The sequence below is a fragment of the Epinephelus moara genome, chromosome 17, assembly GCF_006386435.1.
Source record: "Epinephelus moara isolate mb chromosome 17, YSFRI_EMoa_1.0, whole genome shotgun sequence".
In the NCBI taxonomy this organism is placed as follows: Eukaryota; Metazoa; Chordata; class Actinopteri; order Perciformes; family Serranidae; genus Epinephelus; species Epinephelus moara.
In genome coordinates this window covers 14,633,053-14,647,372 of record NC_065522.1, presented here as the reverse complement: position 1 = coordinate 14,647,372, position 14,320 = coordinate 14,633,053, and the positions used below count along the sequence as shown (strand labels likewise).

Genomic DNA, 14,320 nt, shown 5'->3' with positions numbered 1-14,320 from the left:
AGTGTTTAAAAGTGTCTTGCAGGAGGAAAAAAACAGTGTTAATGAAATGCAAAGTGGCAAACTGCACTATAAAGTCCAGCATGTAATAAAGAATAAGAATAAGAATAAAGAATAAAAATAGAAAACATATATGAAGGATAGCACAGAAAAATGCAGATGTATTGAAATATGTTATACTGACCCAGTGTGTATGTGGGCTGTGGAATTTTTTAGTGTATGTAAATGTAAAATGGACATATATCACAAGACTTTGTTCATGTTCAAGTGCAAATATGTTAATGCAGAGGGCAGAGCAAAGGATTCACAGAGGGCAAGACAAGGCCGAGGATATGCCAAGGCCAGAGGACAGAGTTCATTATCCTGACAGCCTGAGGACAGAAGCTTCCTGAGTCTCTCCGTTGAAGCCGTTGGATTATTCACACAATTAAATCAACCTCACATTTTATAAAAGATAAAAAAAGAATAAAGCAATCAATCAAACTCTGACTGAAAAATCATAAAAGGAATGACAGAATAAGAACCATGCACCAACATTAAAGCAACACTTTAGCAAGCGCTAAAAGCTGCCCTGCGCAGTACCTTAGTGAGGTCGCAGATCCTCAGAAGGTCGTTCTGGGCGTTGCCTCCATACACCCGCTCGCGTTCCCGAGCAACATCGATATCCTCTTTCTCAGCGGATAATGACTTCCCCGAAATAAGCCTGGCAGAGAGAAGTCAACCGCAGTTGGCACAACACCCTTCATTAAAATTAACATGAACTCGCATGACAAATTATCTCGGTCAAAGTTTAAGCTCAGTGAAACAATCTCGGCAATTTTCATAAATAGTCGAAGCCGCAGGCATTAGTTTCCATGGCAACCTGGCTTTTGGAGTAAGTAAACACTAAAGGAAAAAACAGAAAACTGGGTAGCATTTGCCAAACAGATTCACAGTGCGACAGATGTTTTGTATAAAGTGAATATAAAGTACACTGCTGATTTAAATGGGGAAGAATAGGGGGGAATGGTTTATGTGACTGAAACAAATACTGGATGGAAATACTCTGCGTTATTGAAAACATGGACAAGAACTACAGCAGTCAGAAACGTGGATAGGTTGTACATGTAACTTTTTAGGCCAGATTTGAGATTACAGCTGTTGAGAGACACTTTTACCGTGGTTTGAAGAAGAACTTGTACTGGATGAGGATTGTGATGGCAAACATGACAACTCCCTGGATAGACATGGCGCAAAGGTTCTTTCCCACCATGTCCCAGCTGAGTGGGTCCTCAAAGCGGTCTTCCCCTGATGGAGGAAAATTAATTTGTAAAAACTTATTGTGATGAACAAAGTCAAAACACAGAGAAAACGTTAATGTGTGTCAGTTCATGTTAATATCAAGCCCTTATCTCCAAGCTCAGAGAATGATTTAGCTGAAACATCGTCAAAATAAAAGAAATCACCAGATGTGTGCGTTCTTTCATGGACAGCCAAATATGTCTTTGTCAAAAGTTAGAGGAGAGCTGGAATTTGTCAGCTCTTTGAAGTGTTTCTGAGACGTATTCATCAGTGAAAGCCAGCAGTTTAAAATGCCACTTAGCCTTAAAAATAAAAAAAAGTGCTGTCACCTACGTCATGTGAGGAAAATCAGTGATATCCTGTACTTTTCATGGTGAATGTTTTTTGGCTAATGAACACTTAAGCAAACCAGTGACAGCCCCCTACTCTAATCATCCCGCTCCTTCCCTTCCCTCCCTCACTCACATTCTACAACCCTTGAGCCCCGAGGGGGCAGAGTAAGTAGACAAGAAAAACGAAAGCGCTTTCAGTCTCATTCTCTGGTAAATAGCCCCTCTCCACACTAGCCCTTTTAGGTTGTGATTGCTTTTCTCTTCCTGCTCTCCGCCACCGTCGCAAATGATTCCTCAAGCCACTATTTCCTGCTCCATCTCTCGACAGATAAGACTCCTCTTCCTCTTTCATGTGCCTCTTTGCCTCTTGATGGCCCCCTTAACCCTGGCTCCACCTCTACAAGCCATGTTCCCCTCTCCTCCCTGCCTCTTGTGTAAATTTAACACATGCAGAGGAGAGCTCGAGAGGAGGTTTTGGATATGTGTTACTGTGGGGATGTGGGCATTTTGAATGAAATAGTTTAGTGTCACTTTAAAGAAAGATAGGTTGTTTAAAGTTCCCTTTTGATGCTAATATTTTGTTTGACATGGTTTTCCCACATAATACTTTTAAAAAAGCCTTTAAAAAGGGGTGGGAAAATGGATAAGGGTATAGAAGAGGATACGTTTTTTTAGGGTAGCGCACAGACATTTCCCCATTTCAGTAGAAGAATGTGAAAACACTGCTCTAGTGGCAAAATTTGCACAGATACAAGTCAGTAAATTTGAGGCCAGACAAACAACAGCTAACATTTTGAGTGAAGAGGGCTTCAAGTGTTATTTAAGGTTGTAATACTCGGGTAAGAGGAATTAAGTTGTTTTTGGTGAGCGAAGCATGTTTACTTCTTCACCGCTTTTCCAAACTGAAGGTACCCTGTGGAGTTTTTGACCATTAGTAGCGCAATGTTTTTAGGAGTAGGTCCCCATTTTGTTTGTTCTTGTGCACTGCATGATAGACATCTCTGCCAGTGTTTTCATACTATTCCACTGATCTACAGGAAGTAGGAAGAAACAAACAATAATGTGGATGTACACAACCCTGGTTTAAAATTTTACAAAAACTGGTTTGCAAAAGTTTCATAGCAATGATACACATGATGTGGAATATTATCGTGGGGTTTCTGGTCCTTTTAATGCAGTCACATTGGCTTTGTTGTTATTTACCTAAACACAGCACTGAGGTTTGGTGCTGGTAAAATGGAAGAAAAATGGCACAGCTGGGCTCATGCATATATTCCTGATAGCAAATGGTATCTACATATAGTCACTTAAGTCAAAAAGATTCAACATTTGCACTGTATTACAAAAAAAATCTGGCTTGGCAAATGTTTTCACTTTTCTGTGAGGACAATACAATCTTAGAACTTATTATTACACAAAAATCATCACTGAGATAAAGATTTTTTCTCACGGTTTAGTCATGCTGTCATAGCTGTGGTGGCCTCTTACCAAAACTGCTAAAGAGGGTGGCCATCGCCTGGTTCTTGGCCATGTCAATTAGCCCTCTGCCCAGACAGAAATGTGGGAATATCAGCAGCACCTGCTTCACTATGTCGTTGATGCGGGTGACATTCTGTGGAGGAAAACGCACACAATCACACATACAAGATACAAATTAGAAACTTGGAACATTCAAGCCCTGACTGGGAATTAGCCGCCAGGATTCCAATATGTCGACTCGCTGCCTCGAATTAGCAGGGCTGGTGGCTAGTGATGTTTGGAAGACGGAGTGCAGCGCCCTGACGCAAGCATGGATAATTAACAAACATCCTGCGTTCCGTTTGCATGCTGCGCGCTGCTGTGTTGCGGGGCTCCAAATGGCACGCTGAGGAAGCACAGAGCATCTAAGTTCATCCACCTTCTTGAAGTTGGAATTTAGCAAACGTTTGGAGACATACTGCGTGATCTGTGAGGTAGCACACATACAGTGTGTGTAAACACAAACTGATGAGGTGTTGCTCAGGTAAGCAGATGTTCATCCTTAAAATCATCACTAAGGGTAGAGGGAGCACCCGGAGACCAAAGAGACACATCTGACAAACAACAAAAGCTGTGAAAGCACCTACCGACACTCTCTGTGTGTTTGCCTTTGTTTTTCTTCTAATGCTATATACAAGAACAAAGAGACAGATACACACAAACAAAACCAAAGCATATTGTTTCACTATTTCACAAGGCAAACAAAAAAAGCCAGTCTTATCTTGACAGGGCATTTCCTAGCTACAACTTGTCTTTCTCCCTAAAATTGCCCTGTCCCTTTCTCACTTTCCTCTCCCTCAAGGCCACAATTCAATGGCGGCCTAGTGAAGCACAAAAGGAATAATCAATTAAATAAAGACACAATGAACTGAGCTCTAACAAACTGGCTTGAATAAGGAAGGAAGTACAGTGAGTACAGGGAGGAAAGACGGGATGAGGGAGGAAAAGGCAGAGGGAGGGAAGACAAAATATGACGTTTGGCACTGCATGGCGTTCAAAAGCAAGTCATGCATTATGCATGCTGCTTCATTGCAGCATAGTCTTCAAAGCTCTTGCATACATGGAGGGAGACCATAAATTCATCATTTCTGTTTTTGGGCGAGCCCGAGCAAAGAGTAGGTGGGGCGGGGGTGGCAGTGCATTTTGTTAAAGCTGTGTGCAAGATTTCCAGATGATGGCCATTGTTGTCGCTGAATTTATTCATGGATGTGTGTAACTGCTCTGTGATTTATGAGTTTCACCGAGTAAGCTTTCAATTGGCAGTTGAGGATGAGTGCATGAAGCCTGTCAGCTTACAAAAAAAATACAATCCAAATGCCAGATTTAAAGATACTTTTGTCAAGAACATTTTCTGGATCTCCATCTACTTTAAAAAGAATGGTTTAACATTTTGGGAAAGCTTTTTTGCTTTCTTGCAAAGAGTTAAATGATAAGATTCATACTGCTATCATGTCTTTACGATACATATGCAGTTACAGTCAGCAGCCGGTTAGCTTAGCTTAGCATTAAGACTGCAAACAGGTGAAAAGGTTAGTCTGGATCTGTCCAAAGGTAAACAACTCCACCAACCAGCACCTATAATACACACTGATTAACATGTCAAATCATGTGTGTAACTATCTGGAGTCTCTGCTGGTTGCCTCGCGGCCGGTCCTGGCCGTCTTTTCTATTTTGTGTATGGACTTTTAACCTTTATGTGAATCGGGACTTATTTTTTTGTGTAAGATTTCTACATGTTTTATCCATTTGTCATGGTGTATTGTCTGTATTTTTTTTTTTATGATACCTGCCTTAGGACAACGGATGAAATTTAGCAACTGTGCTAACTCCGGCATATTTATACTGATGCTTTTTGCTGATATGTTGATTAATGTGCATTGTCCTAATCAAATAAAAAAATAAAAAAATAAATAATTAAAAGGTCCAGCAGTGAACTAGCTAATAATAATAATAATAATAATAATAATAATAATAATGGAAATTAGTGAGTGGCTGTTGTTGGATTTTGTAACCTTTGAATAGAGCCATGTTAGCTCTTTCCAGTCAATGCTATGCTAAGCTAACCGCCTGCTGATTCCATATGTAGCAGACAAAAGAGGGGTTCTGATCTCATCATCTAAGCCACTGCAATAAGCGAACAAGTGTTTTCCCAAAATGTCAAACTATTTCTTCAACCCGGCACACTTGGTTTTATCGCTTCTTCTTTTTTCTTCCACGTGATCATGAAAGTGAAGTAAAGCACGTCCAAATCCACGATTCGATCTGACTTTCAATGTTTTTCTTTAGCACTGAAGGCTATGCTACTGTCCAGCGATGGAATCTTGAACCATAATGACCAGTAGGTCATTGGTTTTACGCTCTGACAACTCTCATTTACATTTTAAACTTCTACCTGAACAAGCTAGGCTACATGCTATCAAGTGTGATATGACTGCCATATTAATTAGGAATGTACCATACTAAGGCCGTAGGATCAAATGTAAATGATTTATTTAAAATGTAATAACACTAACTTATTTCATCAATCAACTGGGGAAAAAAGAAGAGCCCTTAGATGGCACAAGGGTACTTATCAAGAACAGCTTTAGTTTCCTCCCCTGCAAATTTTAACTTCACGGGCATAGCCTACAAACTGTAGCTTTTTCTGTCAATGACTCGTTCATTCAACTCCCGGGGAAGGCAAAATGTTGTCTTCAGTGAAGCAGGAGGAATTTTGACTTCTACGGTTGAACTTCAATTTAGAGTCAAAACTGTGAAACCCCTTCTATTATACAGAAGCTTAGGAGCTATGCAGATATTTTGTTTGCTAAGTGCTTCTGGCTTGAAACCATCATGGATAGTCTAAAATTATGCAGCAGAACTATTAAAAAAAACAAAAAAACAATTGCTGTTTCATGTGGAACAATCCTGTCTCTTAACATTCATATACTGTTCACAAAACTTTATACTGGATTTCCAGGTCCAAAAGAAGAAAGCAATCTAACTTTCTCTTCCCCCCTTGTGGCAAAACATACAGTAATGTTCAAGATCAAAAGTGGCTATATGCAAACAGTCAGATTTCTTTGCTTGAGTAGGTGGTCACTGCCCTTGTTTCTCTCAAGCAGATCTGAAAGGGTGATGAAAAGGCCTCATTGATCATGATGTCAAAGCAAACCTTCAGATGTCTGGCAGTGTCTTCAACCATAATTCATCACTCCTTTTATCTACATTTACACGTTCGCTAAAGGCTAAGGGGTACAAAGGACTGCAATCACAAATCATAGCTAAGAGTGGAATAAGAGACATCATTTAAAAAATGTATCCCCTCCATCAATCAATACATAAGTGTTCGTGACATTCAGAATAATATGTTTCAGATCAGGCCAATGAACCACAACACTGATTTTTTTTAACTTCAATTCTTATAACAAGCTCATATCTGCAAAAAAGACAAAGCAAATCTAAACTGTTTCAGACTTATGAGAAAATATTTGTCACTCAGCATAGCTCAACTTTATATGCATGGCATTATATTCTCACACCTATCACAATGCTTCACCACCTGCTCACAACCCCACAATCAGCTATTTAACCAATCATATCACTGTATAACCAGACAATAAAAGTTATGGACAGAAAACAATGAGGTGGCTTCACTGTCACAGCTTGAAACTAGAATTACTGCCTTGCGGTTGTATCCCTCTGCAAACCAATCAAGTTGCACTTTGGCACACTTTACGTCCATGTCTGTGAAAACATGGATGTTTCGCATACATCTTTTCCTCGGCAGCACAGAAGATCTATACAATCTGCACTGTTTTAAGATTAGTGTCACCAATTTAGTCTCTGGCAAAATGTATCCCCCTCTGTTCCTGAGATATGACATTAAGTGATGGCAAGCCAAGTGTTTTTGCAGAACATTATGATGTCGTAGTGAAGCTAACCTTTGACCTTTTGGATTTAAAATGTCATCCTATCATCACTTTATCCTCTTATATGTTTGTGTTACATTTTGTCATAATTAGCATATGGATTCTTGAGTCAAGGCCAAAAACATGTTTTGTGTGTCACAGATACCTTGACCTTTGACCTTCCACCACCGATTTCTAATCAGTTCATTCTTGAGCCCAAGTAAACATTTGGACCAAATTTGAGGAAACTCCCTCCGGGCCTTCTTGAGATACTGCATTCACCAGAATGAGACAGATGCAAGGTCACTGTGACCTTGACCTTTTACCACTAAATTCTATTCAGTTCATTCTTGAGTCCAAGTAGATGTTTGGACCAAACTTGAGGACAATCCCTCAAGGGCTTCTTGAGATACTGCATTCACCAGAATAAGATGGATGCAAGGTCACAGTGACCTTGACCTTTGTCCACCAAATTCTGATTAGTTTATTCTTGAGTCCAAGTCAACGTTTGGACTAAATTTGGGGAAACTCCCTCCAGGCCTTCTTGAAATATTGCATTCACCAGAATGAGACAGATGCAAGGTCACTGTGACCTTGACCTATGACCACCAAATTCATATCAGTTTATTCTTGAGTCCAAGTGCACATTTGTGCCAAATATGAAGAAATTACCTCAAGGTGTCTTTGAGATATCATGTTCACAAGAATGAGACGGACGCAAGGTCACACTGACCTTGACCTTTGTCCACCAAATTTAATCACTTCATCGTTGAGTCCAAGTAAACATGTCCCAAATTAAAAAACAAAAAATCCCAAGGTGCTGCTGAGATATTGTGTTCACAAGAATGAGACAGACAGGGTCACAGTGACCTTGACCTTTGACCAATGACCAACAAAATATAATAGCTTTATTGTTAAGTCTAAATGAATGTGCCAAATTTAAAGCGATTCCGTCAAGGCATTCCTCAAGATATTACATTTACATCAATAGGATGAGCTGACGTACGTATGGACAGACGTACATATCGACAAGCCGAAATCATAATGCCTCCAGCCACGACTATTGCCAGGATGAGGGCACGGAAACACACTATGTTTAGCCTTGAAAGCTTATAAAGGTAATCCAACTTATAGCTTGTTTTTAAATGCCTACACAGTAACGCTGCTTCACTCCTTAATGAACACACAGGCCTCAACAAACAATAACTACTGTACTGCATTACTCAAAACCTAACATGGACAATCAGTCTTTTCTGTTGAAGGAGAAAACTATAAAACTGTCTACCAACTAAAGTGAGTATGCAACACAATATAAATTTTCAATAAAGGTACTAAATTATGACTTAAGGAGAAACAACACTGTTCTCACACTTAGTGCCACAGTAGATACTAGGGATGCACTGAATATTCGGTAACCGAATATATTCGGCCGAATATTGCAAAAAAACCCACACATTCGGTATTCGGTGGAATAAGTTAAAAGCAAGGCCGAATAATAGCGGCGTGTTTTGATAACGCAATCAAACAGCGTGCCGTGATGGGCGGAGTAAAATGTCGGCAGTGTGGCGATCTGTCCGTCACCGCACTCGCATTTGCGACTAAAAATAGTTTTGAGCACGCAAAATAGGCTTAAATCATTCAGCACGCTGTGGGAGTACAGATTTCAACCAGCAGCAGAAACGAAAGGCGAATCCCACCGATTGTGGGTTGAACGGGGGTCACAGACACAGACAGTAATGTATTCCTGTCAAATACGGCGGCCATTGGCTTACCGGCGACGGAGAAGTCGGCTCCAATAATATCCTCTTCTTGGCGTCATGACTGCCCAGAAGTACCTGAACAGCCGAGCCAGCCGAACACAGGTATGTGACGTGTCAGAGGAGAAACGAGCCGTTCACGGCCCACAAACCTCACCGCACTTTAGGGACTGTTCTTTACTTATGAAGGGACTTGTCAGGGGAGGAGGGTGGCTGGTTGATTCTTATTTTATTTATTTATTTTATTTTGATCCCCCCTATGTTAATCACTTATTGATGCTGTTTTTGAAGTATGAATAAGTCAATAAGTAATTTATTCCATTGAAATATCATTGATGTATTATAGAAAAGTGATTTATCTTTTTATAAATGACAAAAGGCACATCTGCCTCATTTTCGCTGTGGTATCGTGATACTACTCAGAACCGTGATACTTTCACTGGTATCGTACAGTGGGATCCAATTTTGGTACCGTGACAACACTAATCTGGAGGGTGTTCATCTGCAAAAACTAATGAAAAACTAAACAACAATATTCGGTATTCGGCCAAGTGTTTAATATTATTCGGCTTCGGCCACAAATTTTCATTTCGGTGCATCCCTAGTAGATACACCAGGATTTTGTATTTTTTGTGGACTGATTTTTGTGTATGTACTTTTTGATGTATTTACTTTTCTTTTTTTATTAATTTAAGTATAAAAATTCCCTGTGGACAGGTGCTACAAACACTAAACAGAGCGCACGTGGTTCATGTATATACACATAAAATTCTAATGTCATATCAAATAAAATAAACTACTTACTAAGGGGAGCTGAGGTGCGTTCAGGAACATTAATTTACGAGAGTAATTCCAATAAACAACATACTCTTTGTGTATTTCCTGAACCATTTTTTAGTCTGACTTGTATCCAGTTGATAAAACATGTATTTGTCCTGCTTATCCAATAAGCTAGCTAGACTTTTATTAAAATATGAAAATGAGGACAATCTTTAAAGCTGCTGTCCAGTGTAGCAGAGGAATTTAAAGATGACACGAACACTATCTTTCCTCACCGTTTCCAAACAAATTTAATGTCCAACATATTTTTCTCCTCCCTTGTTCACTAACACATGTAAATGTTCACATACACACAGATGTCTTGGGATTTGTTGAAGGCACCTCTGTTCTTTACAGTCAACACCTAGCTTATACAGAGATAAGGAAAGTCAAATAAACAACAGCTATGACCTTGGCTGAATGCAGCCCATCCGTCTGGCAGAGGAATGCGAAGAAAGGGAGACCTAATTTGAGATCGATACATGAAATAACACATCTTCTCTTGACTGGGTGTTCATCAAGGAGATCTAAGAGGCTCTTAGTCGGGGATGATGAAACACTGGACAATTTTCCTCCTTACGTTTGCGCTTTATGCCCATAAATCATTTTCAAATGGTTTTGAAGGTGGTATGGTCTGCGAGGCGCTTATCTGACCCATATCGCCACTTGTGCTTATTCCCACAGCACGGCTTCATTCATAATGCCGGGAATCACAATGAGAGCAGACAGACACAATATATGGCTCAAATAGTCTAGTTAGATATTTTTCTGCAGATGGTATTCATGGTTTTTTGAGCTATTGTAGTCCTTGTGGAAAGGCGGCCATGCTAACCACCAAGTTGAAGAATTTTTGTGGAATTATGTGCTTTGGACGTAGAGATATGCTCTTTTTTTTTTTAAGGTTTTGAGCGAAAACTAGACTTAGCCAGCAGGAGCCCTTGCTTCTGTTATGTTATATAAAACGACTGACTTTAATGCCTCTTTTAAACATCCTGCCAATAAAGGATTCTGGATTCTATACAATAAACACCAATTACACTACATGAGGTAGGTAGTACCTGGCCACACTGCCACACCTTTGTGTTCACCCTGGAAAATCTATCTGTGCCTGTGGTTATCTCTGAGTGGCACGTGGTGGAGGTATTGACTCAGACACTGCTTCAAGCATACAAGGCAGGCTGGGATTGATGCAATCCACAGGGAGCTGGACAGTCCTGAGGGGAAGAAAATCTCCCATTGGTCTCGAGACAAAACTGGGGCACCGAGTCTGTAACACTGCAGCTCTGCTTCCTCTCTCGGAAAAATAGTGCTATGCCCAAAAGGGATCTAGATTCACCCTGTGCTTGAAAACAGAGAACAGACTGAGGCCTGTAGCTTTCCTTTTGAGCGACATTATTTAACTAATGCCACTGCTGAGGAGTCTTAAAGAGATCAGACGACGCTTTGAAACAGTACAAGTCACGAAAAGGAGAAGACTGGATTGAGCTGTCATGTGTAGGATCTACCCTCTCTGCCTAACTGGGGCACACCGGGGCACTGTCGTATCTGCGCTAGCTATTTTGTGAAGAGTCTGTTCCAGAGAGATATCTGCTCTGAACGGGGGACACATGGAAACCTGGAGAGTTGTAACATCTGTTGATTGATGTCGACCCATCAGGCTCTCTTATCGGCAGTGAAATCAAGTCAGATTAGCAGAATTACCATGGACCTCTGTCCCTGTCAAGTCTCAGAGAAGCACTATCTCTGTCCCTTATGCCTTGGACAAGAGAAGAGCGCAATAAATCCGTCCCTTTACACGGCCGCTGGGCAACATGCTGTCCATTGAGTTATTACCAATGGCACCCTTTATGACTGATATGCTCCGCTAACACCGTATCAATAAATAAAGTGAATGCAGAGACAACAAAATGGCAACAATGACATTCTTTGACTTGCCAGCCGAAAAATACAAATTCATAATGAATGCTCGTGATAATGAAATCGCGATGCAAATGAGGCAGCCTCGTTAGGAGACAGGAGACGTCCCATGCCGTAGCCGAGCGGCGCCAGAGGAAACATCAAGTCAGAGGCAGGCGTGTCGGAGGGGACAGAGTGTGCAGAGGCAAAGTCTTTCAGACAACATTACGCTCAGTCTGAAGTGTCGGATCAGAGCTGTGGGAGACATTCCAACGAAGCATCAGATGTTTAAGCAGCTTGTCAGAGAGCGAAACGACATTGTGTGCGCTGACAGAGAATGAGTGATCAACGCGAGGCTAAAAATGTGAAATGAAAAAAAAAAAATCCAAAAGTGGGTGATGTATGCTAATCATGCAAACAACAATTAAGTCTACAAATCAAAGTAGACATATTCAGTTCAGAGACCAAAAGAGAGAGACACCAACAGAAGTAGAAAGCTGTCTCAACCACAGCCACCTGTAAGAGCTCTGGCTGTGACACTAAATGCTAAGTCAGAATAGGCCGTCATAATAGGGCCAATTTCTCTCCTTTTTTTAATGAAATGCGATTTAAATTCTAATCAAAAGCAAAGTGACTGACAGTCAACATCCCTCTCTCTCTCTCTTCCTAAGCTCTCCATTTCTTATGCAGGTCTTTTTTGGTGTCTTTGTCTTTTGATTCCCCCGAGACTGAAGCAGCTTGCAGTTAAAATGAACACTTGCTGAAAGATGGATGAGGAAAGTTCTCCGAAGACCCAATTCTCACCAAACGATTAAACATTAAAGAGAATAGGGAAAATAACTCCTTTGAAAAATCCTTGAGAGGATAAAGGAAATATATTAAAAGTTATACCAGGTGGGTACACACTCCACCCACGTGCGTATGGAAGCCTTTGCTTCCAAAACACAGAGCGTTTATCTATGATTCAAGTCAATTAGCCATCCACTGCTATAGCTTCCAAATATATTTTTTACGCAGCTATGGGAGCCTGAATGTCTGTGTCTGCTGTTTTATAGAAGCTGCTTCCACTGTGTTAAAATTGTCCATATAGGTGTCTTGTCCTCACATCCATTCCAGGATATGTGTGTTTTTGTGTGTGTTTGTGTGTAGGTGCCACTCACATCATCATCATCAAAGAGCTCCATAACAAAGGTGGCTATGCTGCCGTTAATGCCAATGAAGAGGTTGATGCAGGTCAGCACAACGTAGGCAGTGCTGGGCACGCTGAAGATGAAGGAGGCGGGATACATCATAGGGGTGATGGACCACCTACAGAAAACAAGACACCATCACACGAGCAGACAGAGACGGCAAACAAGGACCCCCTGACCTGATTTAGCAGAATTACTGTATTGTCAAAGTCAAAATAACTCCAGCCTGAGGATTAACACTCATTAAACTTAACGCCAGGGTTTATGTGACAGCGGTGGCCAATTTCGTGTCAGCAAGAGTTTACGCCATTTTCCATTCATAAATGCAGATTACCAGGTCAGTTGCACCGTTTCATGGCATCACCCACCGGCCTCTTCCGATCATTTGCATGTTCAATAAGTGACCCATAAAACACGGCTGAGCAATAAATGCCACCCACACTTGGCCTGCAGTAGTTCAAGTTCAGTATTAGAAGTAGTAGGAGCGAGGTTCTGCTTAAAGTGATCACTGAAGTAGTAAAACAACAGTTCAATATCTGAAATAGCATTTTATAAATGAGCTCTGTGTAATTATTGGGCACGCAGGCGGAAATAAAAAATCTAATGGGCCACAGAATTTTAAGTGTTTAATGATGGTTTATCTGTGGACTTCGAGTGTTTAAAGGTCAGTCTACAAATCTCTTTATTATTGCTACTTTTTTCTTTTTTCTTTTACTTGTATGAGCTCTTACTATATGCATCATATGTTCGATCATGTTGGGTGTTAATGACACCTCATTAACACATTGATTTCCATGAATTAAGACAGATATGATGCAACAACAAGAACACTGCAGCCATGCTCTGATCACCATCATGGCTGAAATAAATGTGCTGCACTTAGTTTTGCGAATAACCAGCTACCTTTAAATTTTTATTAAAGTGGACTGATATCCCCAAACTATAAATGATGAACATAAAGATTTCATTTTGTCAGCAAAGTACTTTTGTTACCCCTTAAGCCTGGTTAAGTACGATAATTTCTTCATATCAACATTTGAATATTTTATTAAATATACTATGTGTGGTTACACTGTAGCTTCTGTGAAGTGCTCAAAGTAGTGGATGGAGATCAAACTATACAGTTTATATGATGTTGTTGATCAGTGTGGAGAAAAAAAGCTATATAAATAGTATCCAACAGCGAACAATCCATGGTCTGACAGCCAAAAATACATGGGTCACGGCTGCGGCACATCATGTAAGTGGGATTTTTTTTTTTTACCTGCTCCACAGACTGGTGCTGCCAGCTTCGCTGTGTGCATAATGAGTTTAGAAAAGTGATAATGCAGGTGGTTATGGAGGGTATGGATGCGTAGGCTACTTTAACAGGTACTGAAGTCATTAACCGGATCGTTTTAACAACAGGATGCATTCATTTGATAGATTTATTTTTCTGTGAAATGTAAAAACAGAGATAACGTTGCTCTGATGCTTCGCATTGCCTCTGGTACAATGAAGTATTCGTTTTTATGTTTTTTAAAGAGATTGTACTCAGTTTTTACAGAGTTCTATGTCGTTTTTACCTGTTGGAGGGCTGCAGAGCGTGCGCAAAGAAAAGATAGCCTATCCAGGTAAAATTACTGGTTAGCACGGCGGTG

At 40.5% G+C, this 14,320-nt stretch overlaps 1 protein-coding gene across 2 annotated transcripts in view; it reads right to left on the bottom strand.

Moving 5' to 3' along the window:
- The window catches only part of LOC126404152 (phospholipid-transporting ATPase ABCA1-like), a 209,821-nt gene that overhangs the window by 49,172 nt on the left and 146,329 nt on the right, over nt 1-14,320 (bottom strand). For both annotated transcript variants that reach the window (XM_050067165.1, XM_050067166.1), the window contains exons 39-42: nt 12,651-12,798; nt 3,099-3,222; nt 1,155-1,284; nt 580-700 (exon numbers count right to left, since the gene is read on the bottom strand). In XM_050067165.1, the coding sequence (XP_049923122.1) occupies nt 580-700; nt 1,155-1,284; nt 3,099-3,222; nt 12,651-12,798 (523 nt within the window). The remainder of the gene's footprint in view (nt 1-579; nt 701-1,154; nt 1,285-3,098; nt 3,223-12,650; nt 12,799-14,320) is intronic.